Here is a 15,929-nt window from a genome sequence, read left to right as displayed (position 1 = left end):
CTCGATGATACATAAACAAAGTACAGTAACATACTTTTATGTGGACCAGCCTCTGATGGTTTTCTCCGTAACAATTTTTGAAGCATTTCTGAGCCAAGTTTAGTTTTTTTTCTGCGTCGTCAAGGCATTCCAGTTGTTCCAAGCGGAAGTAACACCACACTATGTCCAGCTGGAGCACTGCATAGTTATCTACCGTATCCAACAGCTCCCTGCAGCACTCACTGGGGTGGGGGGGGGGGGGGGGGAGGACAGCACACAAAGGGAGCATTAACAACCTTTTCTGAATTTCTGCAAGTCTTTTCCAGGTTTCGCTGTATTTCCAAAGACTGGCTGCCCTAAAGCACAGACCCCTATGTTTGCAAAGGAAGCTGTATTTATAAGCTGAACCCTCCCAATGGGGAAAAAGCAGTTAGGGCTCAGGAATAACGGTCTAATACCATCTGCCCTGGGCATAAACACACGCACAGCCTTGCTGTGCCGGGAAAGACGTTCAGCAGGAAGTGGAAATTGGGGTCACCGTGTCAAAACCCCTCAGCAAACATGAGGAGACCATGGTTTAAAGCAAAGGTTTCCAACCCTGACTCCAAATCAGAATCACCTGGAATTGAAGATTTTTTTTTTTTTTTTTTTTTGGTTAATACTGATGCTGAGACCCCATCTACATCAAGTTGTAATAGAAACGTCTGGAGATAGGGCCTGGATGCTGTATGTCGAGTATCTCCCTGGGTGATTCTAACATACAGCCAAAGCTAAGAACCAATGCTTTAAAGACACACCCAAAAAAAATCACTACTTGGAATGCCCCAACTGGTGAAAACAAGGTATTCATATGCAATCACAGGCAAGGTGGGAGGAAAAAGGATCCAGAAAATGCCAGGCTCTAAAAGCTTACGGATGTGGGGGCCCAGGTACAGTCTAAATGCTACTCTGTAGCTCTCGCAGCAGGGCTAAACCCAGGTCCAGAGAAAGGGAGAAAACAAGACAATGATATGTTGACAAAGATGGATATCAAGATTATTTATTTTAAATGTGATTTTTAGAAATTCATCATGCAAATCCAGACCTGAAATCTGAACCTCCTCGTCAACAAGGAAGGAAAATATTTGGAATCGTGTGTTACACCTAGACAAACTTGGGGGGCGCCTGGGTGGCTCAGTCGGTCAAGCGTCCGACTTGGGATCTCACGGTTTGTGAGTTCAAGCCCCACATCAGAATGCTTCGGATTCTATGTCTCCCTCTCTCTTTGCCCCTCCTGCTCACACTCTGTATCTCTCTCTCAAAAATAACATTAAAAACGTTTTTTTAAAAGAGAAAGGTCTTGGCTGTTTGTTTTCAAGGGTATTCTATCAAAAAAAATAAGATTGTTCTTGTATCAAACTGCAAAGTCCACATGCCCTCAAGCTTCCCACCTTGCCCATCAAAATCTGCCTGAAGAAAAAAAGAAAAACCCATGAAACGTGATGGCAGCATTTACGCTGTAAAGCAGGAGTCTCCTAAGTGGAATGTCAGGCCTCGGGGGTGCGCCCGGGACAGTCTACACGCGTATGCAAGAGAAATATGCCAAAGCAGGCTTCTCTCCTCTTTGTGAAGGTTTTGTAACATACACACCGTATCTTACACACGTGCACGCGCAGCTGCATGGCTGGGCACGGGCACTTTTTTTTTTGTTTTTAATTTTTTTTTAACATTTATTATTGAGAGACAGAGAGACACAGAGCGTGAGCAGGGGAGGGGCAGAGAGAGGGGGAGACATAGAATCTGAAGCAGGCTCCACACTCTGAGCCGTCAGCACAGAGCCCGACGTGGGGCTTGAACTCGCGAGCCCTGAGATCATGACCTGGGCCCAAGCTGGAGGCTCAACCAACTGAGCCACCCAGGCGCCCCCTCTGGGCAGGGGCACTTTCTCAGAATGCCTGCTCGGCCTGAGAACTTGCCCTTGAGGGAAGAGGAAGGATCTTATGTCCAAGGTGATCTTACTGTCTAGACTCCCTCTGTCTCTGTGACAGAAGATTATCCTGCCATCCCTAAGAAAGCAGGGGACATTTTGTCACAGTTTTCAATATCTTGTATGTGTGCACAGGCTCATTCGTGTTTAATAAGCACAAAGGGCAAGGGCAGGAACTGCCTCATTTCAGGTAGGCATAGAAGCCTGTGTACAAGTTCAAGCCCGAACACAGTACTGTGCAGCATGAAAACAAACACCAGTCTCACAGCTGAGAAGTACATTTCATTCTTTTAGTTTCAAAAACAACACTTTCTATTCATAGAGAGGCCTATAAGAGACCACAAAATCATTGCTTATATGTAGTAATTCTGAAACTCTTAGGCCTGTCATTGAACCTGATTGGATCCCTCAGAAAAAAAACAAAATTTTCAAAGCCTTGTATCAAATTGTACCATAGAATATATTTTTATTAATACCGCTTCAGTTTGTGGTTTTAGCGGCTTTCACAATCAGCAGTCAAAAAGTTCACGTTAAAAAACATTAATTGAAATACCTAAATGAGCAACGTTTATTTAAATAAAGCCTACCGAGCCTACCTTTAGGAAAATTAAATCCCATTTGGGCTGAAGTCAGTTACTTAACAGAAACTTATTCTATTTGCCTTAGGAGTTCAAAATTTTTATGTAAAATAAAGACACTAGTTTCAAGAAACGTAAGCTAAGCCTACGTATCTCCGTTTTCTTTCAGGGAAGGTTGGCTAAGAAGTCTTTTTTATCACTGGCCTTAAGGAACCGGATTACAGGATGCCCTGGTGTAGTTTTTCCATAGTTCTTTTACTTAGGATTCGTTATGGTCCTTTCATCTGGGGGTTTACGGGTTTTCACCAAACTGGGAAAATTTGGGGCCATTATTATTATTATTATTTTTTTGGTCCCAGATGCCTTTACAATTATCCACAAATAGGGTCATCTGAGGCTGCTTTATAACTTGTGGATGATGTGCCCCCCCCCTCTGCTTTTTTTCTTTTTTTAGTCCTTTCAGCTTCCTGTTGGATCATTTCTGTTGCCTCACCTTTACATGTACCCATCTTTTCTTCTGTGGGGTCCAATGTACACTTAATCCCACCCGATGCTTTCCACCTCAGACGTGGGGTTTTTCATCTCTGCAATTCCAGCATGGGTCTTCAGTGTGTCTTCCGGGGGTCTATTTAACGTGCTCCGTCCGTCCTTTACCTTCCTGAACATACGAACGCAGTTCTAGTAACCGTCTCAATGTCCCCGCTTACTAATTCTGTCTTCCGAGTCTGTTTCCATTGACTGGGTCTTTCTCCTTAGTGTGGGCTTCTGTTTGCTTGCTTCTTTGCAAGACTGCTAGTTCTCAATTGGCAACTGGATGTTTCTGTATTGCTGGAAGTATTACTGAGCTTTGTCTGAGAGGCAGTTACTTGAAAACCACGTGATCCTTTTAAGGCATGCTTTTAAGCTTGGTTAGGTGGGACCACAGCAGCCCTTGGAGAGAATTTTGGCCTACTGCTGAGGCAATACCCTTCTGAATTCTGTGCGACGGCCTGTGACCAAAAAGATTCCCACTGGGGCTGGCGGGAACGCAGATTATTCTCGGCCCTCCGAACTCTGAAGACTGTTCTCTGCTCCTCTCGGGCGGGGTTTTCCCCTGCCTTGGGTAGTTTCCTCACACGCGTGTGCTGATCGTTACTCAACAGAATAGTCCAACGACACCCGCTGAAGCTCTCTGACATCCTCCCTCAGGCAGAGGCAGCTTTCTCCTCTCACATCTTGGCCTCCTTGGATTCCTGGCTTCGACTCCGGCGGGACCAGGAGGCTGCATCTGGGTTTCTCCTCCCTGCACTGCAGTCTAGAGACGCTCTGGGCAGCCAGCTGAAACAATCACAGGGCTCCCCCAGTCTGTTCCTCCACCTTAGCGACCGCTGTCCTGTACTGCCCGAAAACTCGAGTTTTCAGACACCTGGCCCAAATTTTCAGTGGTTTTCGGTGACAGGGTAAGTCCAGTCACTGTGACTCCATCATGGCCCAAAGCAGAACTCTCACTTGTAGTTTTAAACAGGGGAGGAAACTACTCGCGGTCATACTACCTAGCATCCCTCCAGATGTAGAACAGAGAGCTGGGACGGGACTTTTGGCCACCGTGAAGGTGGGAAATCATCACGTGGGAAAGGAAACAACACACGCACATCCCTGACGTGTGTCAGCGCTCGTCTCCTTTACCAAGAGGAAGCACTCGCACCCAACGTATGCCAATAAGGTAGCCCAAATAAACAGAGCTTCAGGGACAAAATGTCATTCTCTGCTGAGGCACTGACAATTATTCCTGGATCAGTATACCTACTGCTTACTGAACATGCTAACGTACTGTGAACTGGAGATACGGTTATTTTTATTCAGGGGTTCCTGGAGACCCGAAAATCATTTCAAGGATTTATATGGGATAAAAAGATGAAGAAAGGCTCGTGCAGACAAATCAGGGTCAACCACGTCTTGGTAACTGCTGAAGCTGGATTAAAAGTGTATAGGAATTCACTATACTAATCTTTATGTGTACTTGAAATTTTCCTAACCAAAAGTTACAAACAATTATGGAAGGAAACGAGAAACCGTATCTGAGTTTGAGGGACCTAACTTACCGCCTGCACCGTGTCTAGTCGAAGAAAATGAAACCAGCATAGAAGCAGAGACCAGCAGAGTAAGAAAACCCGAAAGGCACCAAGCCCTCGTTCTAGTTATTTTCAGATTCGCCTCCTTCTCCCAAATATTCGAAACAACAAATCCCCTTTCTTGCTTAAGTCAGTTTAAATTGGGATTTGTTCACTTAAAGCCCGAGGGTGCTAGGACGTTTGGCAAACTATAAACATCTGTATTGATTTTCTTGACGTGTACAATACATCTTGGGGGAATTCGTCAAAATGGGGGAAAAAGCTACCCGAACGTTGTTAACTTCGGACCATTCTTAAATCTCAAGTCTAATTTTCAAATGTTTCTTCTTTCAGGATTATAGTGTCTCAGTGCCTTTTGCCATTAAGAGGAATTAGGAATCCTTGGGAAACGGCTGCTTCCTGGCCTGGGGCAGGGAGTGGGCAGGAGGCGTCTGGAACACCAGAGACCAAGACCGCTGGGATCAGGTCAAAAACATGAAAGACAGCCAGAACCCCCTTGCTGGCCAAAGACGGTCAATTTAAAGCACTGACGTTTGAAATACATCGAATGTGTTAAAGTCCATGAGTTCACACTGATACTTTAAAAAAAAAAAAGAAAACCCAATTCACTGCTGATATCCCCTTTGGAGAATTCTAGGGAAGCCGCTCATTTATTCTGAAAACAAGAAAACGAGGGAAGAACCGAGCTTTTTATTCTTTCTGTACCAACTGTACCTGACTGTAACCCAATTAGCTGATGAGGAAAAATATTTCTTCCCAGGAAAATCCCGGCAATAAATGCAGGACGTATCACTGTTTTGCAGCCCCTGATAAAACAACACATTTGGGGAATGATCATCAACATCCACACCAAAACCACGAGGGGAAAAGCTGATGGGGCCCGCATGACGGATGGGGCAGGCTGCCGACGCATCACAAAACCCAGACCTATGTCCCACATGCTTGCCGTAAGGACAGTAAGTGCGTATGTCTATAAAATTCTTCACAGGGAAGACCTTCCTTAAAACCGGAAGACCTTCCTTAACTGGGAAATCTTCCTTATAACTGGTATTCACCAAATACAAAAGCGCCTACCAGAAATATTTGTCAGCATCCAACAGACATGGCAAGGCTATTCCATATTCTTTTCTTTTCAGGAAAGCTCTGCCCTTCTCATGATATCCCATAGCTAACATAAGGGCCTAGAAAAAAATACGGATTTAAAAAAAACATCACTTTAAACTATAATAAAACAAATTCTATTAAAAGCACATTAAGTCTAAAGAAATCAAATAAGGATTAAAAAAAACAGTGACAACAAGATCACAACTGAATCTAAAAGCCGAAATCAAGAAAAATATAATCAATGCCTTCATTTCATCAAAACGCTGAGATCAAGCACTCAATTCAATGTGACTGATACGGTCACAGCCAGCACCTGCCCCCTTTGTTTCCAGCAGTTTATTTTAGTACCTGGTGACTCAGATGGATTTCTAGTACTCTCGAAGACTGAACACATAAAGAAGTAACCAGAGATGCTTGTTTGTATCCTTTTTAGAAAAACATATTCATTTCACTTTCTAGTCTTGACGAAGTTTTTTCTGAACTGTCAACTCTTAATATTTCTAAAAAAAGTTTTCTTTATTTTTTATTATTTTTTTACATATTTATTTATTTGGGGGAGAGCGCAAGCAGGGGAGGGGCGGAGAGAGGGGGACGGAGGATCTGAATGAAGTAGGTAGGCTCTGGGCTGACAGGCTGACAGCAGAGAGCCTCCATGTGGGGCTCGAACTCCTGAATTGTGAGATTGAGACCTAAACTGAAGTCGGATGCTCAGCTGACGGAGACACCCAGGTGCCCCTCTAAAACAGTTTTTAAAAGGCAATCCAGGACCGCCTGCCTGGTTTGGTTAGTAGAGCATGTGACTCTTGGTCTTGGGGTCATGAGTTCCTACCCCATGCTGGGCATAGAGCTTACTTTAAAAAAAAAAAAAAAAAAAAAGTAATGCAGGAAATGCTTTAAGTTCATTGATATTTAGATTTGAGTTTATAATTCAGTCTTGTAAATGTTTTCGGAAAAGATCCGGATATTGTCATTTAACGTAAGAGAGCTGTGGCGAATAATCACCAACATTTAAAAACAAACACCGATCAATCCACTGATGGCTACAAAGTCCTCTTCTTAAAACGTGACTTTAATCCTTCACTTTCAAGGGAGTAATTCATATCGTGAGACCTACACAAACTTGTCTTTTAAAGACGGAAAAATTAGGGGGCGCCTGGGTGGCTCAGTCGGCTAAGCTCCAACTTCGGCCCAGGCCACGATCTCACGGTTGGTGACACACAGCCCCGCATCGGCCTGTGAGCTGACGGATCCCGTCTCCCTCTCTGTCTTCCTCTCTCTCTCTGTCCCTCCCTTGCTTGTGCTTCCTCTCAAACATAAATAAGCATTAAAAAAAAATAAAGACAAAAATTAAAATGGACTTGGCCCACCGTCATTCTAGCTCTTCTTTCTGAGAAGGTCCTGGACTCTAGCTCTCTCATCTCGGGGTCGCAGCTGTAGAACGCTGCCATAAAAGACCAGCTTGGGTATGTTCCAGGGGACAACCACCTCCTGCCTATTCCAAGCTAGCGAACACGGAAAGGGGGACTGGGGGACTGGGGTGAGATGGCAGAATCGCCTGTCAGACTCTTCCCAAGTTACAGAGCCCCCCCCAGCCCCCCCCCCCCCCCCCCCGATCCGTCCCTTGGGGGACAGGGCCCTCTAGTGAAAACACCACATCAAAGCTACCACTGCCCCGGGAAGCCACTTATGCTGAAGGCAGTGCGTCACATGACTCAGGAATGTTCCAGGTCACCGCCACGGGACCGTGCACTCATGCTGTCCCGTTCCACGGCACTGAAAATCACAGGGTGAGTCTGCTGTACCCAGGTGCTCACCATAGGGTGACATCCCGTTTCTATGCTCAACCAGAAAGCGATTTCTAACCCTTTCTAATAGTCCAAGGTAAAAGAACTAGCAAACCACTTCTGTTCTGGACAGCCAATCGAAGCGCGAGCCACACATTTCTCTAGTCCTTACTTTTCTTTCTGAAGGGGGAATTCTGATGGATCTGCCCGTCTGGTTGGCTATGTCTAAGTACGGCGTGGTTTCTGGGTCCACCACCATCTCAGCTGCAACAAAGCCAAAAGGAACCCCGTTAGTTCGACACTAAAAAGCAGTGATGGGGACACTGAACTACTGGACCGTGGGGCACAAGAGCCCATAAGAACGGTGAGCCCCCTGCCCCTCCCCGCCCTCCCCCCCAGGTCTGATCTGCCACCGCCTGTAAGACCCTGAGTGAGATAAAGAGCCCAGAGCGCTGTGTACCTCTCTCCGCCAAGATCTCCAGGCCTCTCTTGGTCCTCTGGATTCTTTTTTCTTTTAGTTCGGCTTCATTTTGCTCTTCTTCTTCAACCTGGAAGTTTTTCCTCACATCCTCTTCAGACTGTTTCAGTTCAAGCACCATTGCTTTCACGTTGTGCGTCACTCCTTGTTCTTCAAGAGTTTTCCCTGCACGAATCGGAAACGCTCGTTACGAAAAGAGCCGCTGGAGCTGGAAAGCGGTCCATTCTCCGTGTCCCTACGTGAGCTCTTAAACCTGCCCGAGTACTTGCGAGCCACTGCGCGACGGACTCGGTGACAGCACGTGTAATTCAGCTGCTGCTAGGCAGGGGGTAAAAGCAACGGGTGAAGTTTCCTCCCCTGTAGCTGGACGAACCACAAACCGGGTTCGCAGCAACGGGCGAGAAGCCCCGGTGCAGTGGGGCACGGCGGGAGATCTACGGTGGCGGTTAAAAGCAAACCTCCTGGGTTCTATCCCTTTATAGCTCTGTGACCCTGAGTAAAGCGCGTGTTTCCTAGGACCCAGGTTCTGCACACATAAAATGGAAAGAAAGCTACTGGCAGAGGGACGTCTGGGTGGCTCAGTCGGTTAAGCGTCCGACTCTGGGTTTCAGCTCAGGTCATGATATCGCGAGTTTGAGCCCCACGTCGGGTTCCACACTGGCAGTGCAGGGCCTGCTTGGGATTCTCGGTCTCCCTCCCCTGTTTGCACGCTCTCTCTCTCTCTCTCAAGATAAATAAACGTGGAAAAAAAAGTGGCAGAAATCAATGAACCAGAATAAAAGAGCTTATTAAACTAATCAAAACCTGGTTCCATGAAAAAGTAATCAAATACACAAACCTAACAAAAACTTAAGTCACAGATGCAAATGGACCACCATCAAAATGAAGAATAAACACACATACATACAATTTTTAAAAGAATGAAATATTATGAACTATAAACATACAAATTGGAATGTTTTTCTGGAAAACTCCAGTTGGATTTTTTTCTTGAGAAACTCGGCAACCATTCTAATGTAGAAAAATAAAGATACACCAATGGCCAAGTCACCTTAATAAAAAAGAGCCAAGGGGGACCTGGGTGGCTCAGTCCAACTTCAGCTCAGGTCATGATCTCACAGTTCATGGGTTCGAGCCCCACATCAGGCTCTCTGTCAGCACAGAGCCCGCTTTGGATCCTCTGTCCCCCCCATCTCTCTGCCCCTCCCTGCTGGTTCTCTTTCTCTCTCCCCAAATAAACTTAAAAAAAAAAAAAAGAGCCAAGAAGGGGACTCCTTTTACCAGATTTTAAAACTACAACAAAACCACGGTAATAGAACCCTACGGGTGAAGGTGGTCAAAAGGTAGAAACTTCAGTTACAAAGTAAGTCCGTCCTGGGCTGTTTGATGTGCAGCCTGGTGACTACAATGAACAATACTGTGTTTTATATTTCAATGTGGCTAAGAGAATAAAAGTTCTTCTCACAAGAAAAAAAAAATTAATTACGTGAGACGACAGATCATTGTGCTCGTTCCACAATATATACAAACATCAAATCATTACTCTGTACCCCTGGAACTCATATGATGTTACATGTCAATTACACCCCAACAGAAAACCCTCTATGGTTCTGGCCCAGGAATAAACCTATAGGTCAAAGGAAAGAACAGGAAGTGCAGAAACAGAACTCTGACAAAGGGGGCACCGAAGGGCAGTGTGGCAACAGCAAGGTAAGTTCGATCTTTAGCCTTTAAATATAAAGGGGGCCTCCGGACAGATTACAGACCTCACGCTGATTAAACTAATACAAGAAAATGTAGAAAAGTGTGTGGCCCTGGGGTGGGGGTGGGGAAGTAACTATTAAAACACAAATGATAAGGTGGAAATTGATGGATTTGATAACGACAAAATCAAGGATTTCCAACCCATGAAGAATACCACAAACAGCACTGTCACAGAGATGACAGTGAAAAGCTGTCTATGACACCTGCAAGAGACAACGGGAAATGGCTCACGGAGACGCTGGAAAGGAAGCCTAGGGCTGTGTGCAGGCTGTGTTCCATCGAGCGAGGATGTGAACCTGACTCTCTAAGCCAGAAGAACTTACTGGGAGCAGACTGCAGTGCCCGCCCAAACTGCTGCAACGGCGAACTGGTCGCCCAAGTCTATTCGTGCCTCCTTCAAGTCCATCTCCCTAGGGCAGCCAAAGGGATCTTTGAAACCCAAGTATGTCGTGTTGCACCCGCTACCCCCCCCGCGGCCCCCCCGGCCTCCATGGCTTCCTGCTTCTGTTAGGAAGAACATTCTAACACTGCACAAGTGCACAGGGCCCGGGGTTTCTCACAGCAGCACTAGTGACATCGTGGGCCAAGTGAGTCTGTCGTGGGAGCTGTTCTGTGCCTGATCTGATGTTCAGCAGCATCCCTGGCCTCTACTCCCTATGTGACAGGAGCACAAGCCCCCACCCGCACCCCACAACCAAGTCACGACAACCAAAATCGTCTCCAGACATTGCCAAATGTCCTCTGGGTGGCAAAATCGCCCGGCTTGAGAACCACTGCCACCACCTTTTCGCCGTGGCCTCGGCATCTCCGTTCCTTAACATTTCCTCAGACCTGTAATGAGTGTCTCTCTTCCCGTCAGCACAGAACAGATAGTAAATGCCGATTAGAAAACTTGCTTTCTGGGGCGCTTGGGTGGCGCAGTCGGTTAAGCGTCCGACTTCAGCCAGATCACGATCTCACGGTCCGTGAGTTCGAGCCCCGCGTCGGGCTCTGGGCTGATGGCTCAGAGCCTGGAGCCTGTTTCCGATTCTGTGTCTCCCTCTCTCTCTGCCCCTCCCCCGTTCATGCTCTGTCTCTCTCTGTCCCAAAAATAAATAAACGTTGAAAAGAAAACTTGCTTTCTGCTCTACGTGCTTATTTTAGTGAACACTACGACGATCGGTTTTAGACTATGTGTGCAAGAAAGCCGCTAGAAATTGGTGAACAGAAAAAGAGGGAGAAAAAAGATGCAGCGTCATTACACGAACCCGATTTAAAATTCTGCACTTTGCCATGACATACCTAGTTGAAGCTGTTTCTTGTTGATGACAATTTTGATGTAATTTTCTTGAAATCCGAAGGTTTCAGCTATTCTGTAAAATAAACCGGTACCCGCTGCAGGCCATCAATTTGTCATGAGCCGTCAAACAGAGTTTAATCGTGACAGCTATTTCATACATTCCACTCAGAAACTCTGGTATTTCGATTTACTGACTCACAAACACCACTTCGTGGTTCCTAGGTGGTTATTTGAGACTGTGTAAGAGACCGTGTACTTTTTAAAATGATCTCTTTCCTCATGATGTGGAGACCACTTGGGCGGGACATCCATTTGAAGAGGAGGGCCCTGGCTGCATGTCAAGAGCAAATTCATTCTCTACACCTTCTGCGGACTCCCTGGAGGAGCCCATAATCGAGGGGTGCTCCCAGCAATCTTCTGCGCATGTGTGCTGAATGAATGATGCTTCCTGAATCCATCCCTAACGGCCCTGATGTAGACCAGAGGAAGTGAGAAAAATCAGCTTCACAAACAAGGACTGGCTAGCCCTGGAGGTAGTGAAGACACTTACCATTTAAAAATCGAGAAGTGGATGACCTGACCAACCGGGCCTCAAAAGGTAAATTTCACTGGCCTGTGACGGGTATTTTTTCTTTTTACAGATGGGCCGACAGCCTGAAATCGGCTAGAATACCTTGCTGAATGTCACAGCAAGTTATCAGTGCGCAAAGAAATAAAAGTCAAAGCTAGTGATCTGGTGAATATCAGGTTATTTATATCACTCGTTCGCTGATTAGGACACGTTGGCCAGTGCCAGTCAGGTGGCAGGCACGGCGTTCCCACGGACCTCAATTTCCACCGGGAAATGAAGGCGAGTGGTGCCAGTCTTGAGTGCTTGCTTTGCCCTTAACTGGCAGTGTGAGCCTGATCAAGTTCTGCGGCCTCGAGGCCTGTTTCCCTTCCACTAAGCGAGCATAAATAACACCTGCCCTGTCTCTCTGACGGGACTGTCACAAAGGATCAGTCGAGCTAATGTAAAAGGGCCAAGAGCAGCCGGGGCGCCGGGCAAACAGATACTTACTTTGACCTCAGTTCTCTGCCACTGATGTGCAATCGGGTCTCCAACAGGTTTTTCCTATCCTGTTTTAAAAAAGGCAAATCAAAGAAAATGTACTTCAATGTGACACTTTTTGGTGCTATTACTCTGTCTATAAAATCAGGAAGGCTGGTATCAGACGATGTTAAGGCCTGAAATGACACGTGCCTAGCGAAGAAGCTACTGAACATGCTGACCCTGTGACCTAGATGCCCTCAAGGGGGTGGCAGCGTGCACCTTAGGCAGGGCTCAGCGTCCGGCGGGAAGTTAGATGTTCAGAGGGGTTTGTGATGCCTCTTTACTCAAGGGAGCTGGCCTATGCGACACAAGGACCCAGCCCAGCACCTCCAGCACTGCAGCCACCCTCAGTGAACAAGACACGGTGCCCACTGAGCAGGGAGTGGCAGGACATGATCTCGGAACCTCTTCGTTCTCCACTGGCTGGGCTTCTGAGGAAAAACTGCAATCAGCAGGAAAGCCTACGAGACCATGCACATCTGCTCAGGTTGTACACTCAGCTTTCTGACCGGTGAGCTGGTTTCCCAGGTGCTTGATTCTAGCAAAGAGCAGCCCTGTATGTGTGTGGATATATATGTGGATATAGATATAGATATACAGATATATGTGAACTCATGAACGGGCATTCTGAGGTAGTTACATATGTCATTTTCTTTTTCTCATAAAGCTCTTTGTTTTTCCTAGAAATGTGTTAAAGCTTTAATGAGGTAATTTACATTTCATAAAGCTCACCTGTTTAAAAGAGAAGTCAGGGGTTTCCTGTACGCTTGTGAAGTTACACAACCATTACCGTAACCAAATGTCAGAACGTTTTCATCATCCCCTCCAAAAAATACCGTAATTCACACCCCAAATCCCTCCCTTTATCCCCCAAGCCCCAGGCAACCACTGATCTAGTCTCTGTCTCTATGGATTCACTCGTTCTAGACGTTTCATATGAATGGACTGTACAATGTGTGGCCTCTGTGTCTGGCTTCTATCATGTTGCTAAGGTTCAATCGTGTCACAGACGTGTCAGGACCTCATCCGTCTTCACGGCTGAGTAACATTCCTCCGTGTGGCCACCCTCCCTCGTGGATCGTTCACCCGCTGATGGACATGTGGCCTGTTTCCACCCGGGAGCCAGAGAGGGCTCTTCCGTGAACACAGCTGCTACAAACATTCACGTACAAGTTTCCGCACAGACACGGTTTTCTGGAGTAAAACTGCTGGGCCCTATGGTAGATCTGACGCTTATATATTTTCAGATCTTCTGAAAATGATTAACACTGATCAGTCCTCAGAGGCCAGCAACCTTTGGGTACCCTGCCTCAAGAACCTTTCTGGACTTGCACTACTGAGGACATGGCCCTGACATGCGGTGGCCCCGCCCGCATCACTGTGGCCCTGCTGGAGCACTCAGTCCATCACACTCTAACCTCCACCAGCACAGAGAAGAGGGAGAATTCCCGATTGACGTGTCCAACTGCACACAGCTCGGCAAAAAACCTGAAGTATTCCTTTGATTCCCCATTATTTCTAAATGTTTGTCCGAACTGCAGAAAAGGTAAGCCATGTGATGCATAGCCTTGTGACGTTTTGGAGGTCCGTGAGGGACAAACCCACCCTGTAAAAATGTTCCAGTTTGAAAAATCTACAAAATTAACTTGGAAGTTGATAAATATTCAACATGTTAAGTAACCGAAAAGAATTTTAACTGTGGATTGTAGCTTTAAAAAAGAAAAAATCACAGGGCGCTGGGTGACTCAGTCAGTTAAGATCTGACTCTTGATTTCAGCTCAGGTCATGATCTCACGGTTCATGAGTTCGAGCCCCTCATCGGGCTCTGTGCTGGCAGTGTGGAGCCTGCTTGGGATTCTCTCCCCCTCTCTCTCTCTCTGCTCCTCCCCTGACCACTCTCTCTCAAAATAAATAAATACACTTTTTTTTTTTTAAATCACAATTTATCACTAAGTTAACAAAGCATTGGTACCTGTGTACTCATTTAGGGAAATTACTCACTTTTCTTAGTCGGGGAGGTAAAAATATCTCAATTGTAGCAATTCCTGTTGTTTTATAATTTTCATTTCCCGTGCCACGCTCAATTGCTTTGCAACGTATTTCTTCTATTATCTTTTCCACTTCATTTTCACAGCAATCTAGCTTGTCAGAGTACTTCTTGGCAAGGTCCTGTGAAGCCAAATCAGAACACAGGTCAATGTAATGCCGACTGCAGAAAAGGGGCGTAATACAGGACAGCGTGTGAAGGGCTCTGCTGAGTGGTGGTCAGCCCATCAGAGAGAAACCCAGACGGGCTTGACATCTTGAGAGGGAGAGAGGCTAGGAAGGGTCCAGGTAAAAATAAAGCGAAATAGAAACAAAGGATGGATAGGGCGCCTGGGTGGCTCAGTCGGTTAAGCTTCTGATTTCGGCTCAGGTCATGATCTCGGGTTAGTGAGTTCGAGCCCTGCATCCGCCTCTGTGCTGACAGCTCAGAGCCTGGAGTCTGCTTCGGATTCTGTATCTCCCTCTCTCTCTGCCTCTCCCCCACTCACTCTCTCTCAAAAATGAATAAACGTTAAAATAACAGTTAAAACACAAAAACAAAAAACAAAGGATAGGAAAACGGGACCGAATAGAAGTGTCAATTATAATGGGGATTATCCTGGGCTAAAAGAAAGGTGGGCCGCGACCTACGTCGACTGTGATACGTTGTAAGTTACTTTAAGGAACAGTGAAGTGGTCAGCTCCACTGGAGGGGATAGAAAGAAAAAACAAAAATAAAGAAAACATTCCCATTTTTCCAACTTGTGAGAACAAGTCAGGTGAAACTTAAATAACTATCTTACCAGAAAATCCTGAATCACTGTACTGGTTGTAAAACCATAATTTGCTAGAATGACTCAACAGAACTCAGAAGAACGCTGTGCTCCCAACGATAGTTGATTGTAAAGGATACAAATGAGTGTTTAGCTGAAGAGGTACAGAAGGCCGAGCTTCGAAGGGTCCTGAGCGCAGGCGCCTCTAACCCTGAGGCGTTGGGGCGTGCCGCCCTCACAGCACTCGGATAGGTCTGCCAGTCTAGAAGCTTTCAAGGGAGTTCCCTTCTGAAGGCACGACTGATTACGTCATTGGCCTTTGGTAATTAACTCAATCTCCAGCCTTCTCTCCTCTCCGAGGTTGGAAAGGGGAATGGAAGTCTAAGCTTCTAATCCAAGCTTGGTCTTTTTGGCCAGCAGCCCCATCCTGAAGGTATTACCAACAGCTGCCTCATTGGAACAAATGATGCTCCTATCACCTTTATCACTGGGGACATTCCAAGGGTTTTAGGAACTCTGCGTCACGTCCTGGGGGCAAAGACCAAATAGCTTTCTTATTCTGCCATACCTAGCTTCTGAGCCAAGAGACTATAACAAGCAAATTCAGAAAAAGGTCAGAAAACGGGTTGCAGAAAACACAAAGTGGGGCCTGTCAGGAACAGGAAAAATAGGAAAATTCTTTTCTCCCAAGCGCATCCTTGCGTCACCACATGGGGCAATATGATGCCCTGGTGACAGTCCTCAGTCCCTGATAAACATTACATTATTTGTCTCAGGGTACTCAGACTAAGAAAGCAGAAAAGGACACGCTATATTCCAACATGACAGAGTTCTATCAGAAATGATTAATGAAGGCGCCTGGGTGGCTCAGTTGGATAAGTGTCCGTCTGTTGGTTTCGGCTCAGGTCACGATCTCGTGGCTTCATGGGTTCGAGCCCCGCACTGGGTTCTGCACTGGCAGCATGCAGCCTGCTTGGGATTCTCTCGCGCGCTGG

At 46.3% G+C, this 15,929-nt stretch overlaps 2 protein-coding genes across 5 annotated transcripts in view; one reads left to right on the top strand and one right to left on the bottom strand.

Moving 5' to 3' along the window:
* Positions 1 to 1,372, top strand: part of WDR86 (WD repeat domain 86) — a 34,265-nt gene extending 32,893 nt beyond the window's left edge. The window contains exon 6 of the mRNA XM_045496226.1: positions 1,041 to 1,372. Within this exon, the coding sequence (XP_045352182.1) occupies positions 1,041 to 1,067 (27 nt within the window). The 3' untranslated portion in view covers positions 1,068 to 1,372. The remainder of the gene's footprint in view (positions 1 to 1,040) is intronic.
* The window catches only part of NUB1 (negative regulator of ubiquitin like proteins 1), a 28,192-nt gene that overhangs the window by 9,049 nt on the left and 3,214 nt on the right, over positions 1 to 15,929 (bottom strand). For all 4 annotated transcript variants that reach the window (XM_045496217.1, XM_045496220.1, XM_045496219.1 and 1 more), the window contains exons 3-9: positions 14,138 to 14,305; positions 12,104 to 12,162; positions 11,046 to 11,116; positions 7,983 to 8,165; positions 7,695 to 7,786; positions 5,709 to 5,815; positions 35 to 221 (exon numbers count right to left, since the gene is read on the bottom strand). In XM_045496217.1, coding sequence (XP_045352173.1) covers positions 35 to 221; positions 5,709 to 5,815; positions 7,695 to 7,786; positions 7,983 to 8,165; positions 11,046 to 11,116; positions 12,104 to 12,162; positions 14,138 to 14,305 — 867 coding nt within the window. The remainder of the gene's footprint in view (positions 1 to 34; positions 222 to 5,708; positions 5,816 to 7,694; positions 7,787 to 7,982; positions 8,166 to 11,045; positions 11,117 to 12,103; positions 12,163 to 14,137; positions 14,306 to 15,929) is intronic.

The sequence above is a fragment of the Leopardus geoffroyi genome, chromosome A2 (assembly GCF_018350155.1).
Source record: "Leopardus geoffroyi isolate Oge1 chromosome A2, O.geoffroyi_Oge1_pat1.0, whole genome shotgun sequence".
NCBI classification, from domain to species: Eukaryota; Metazoa; Chordata; class Mammalia; order Carnivora; family Felidae; genus Leopardus; species Leopardus geoffroyi.
This window is presented reverse-complemented; position numbering and strand designations above follow the sequence as displayed.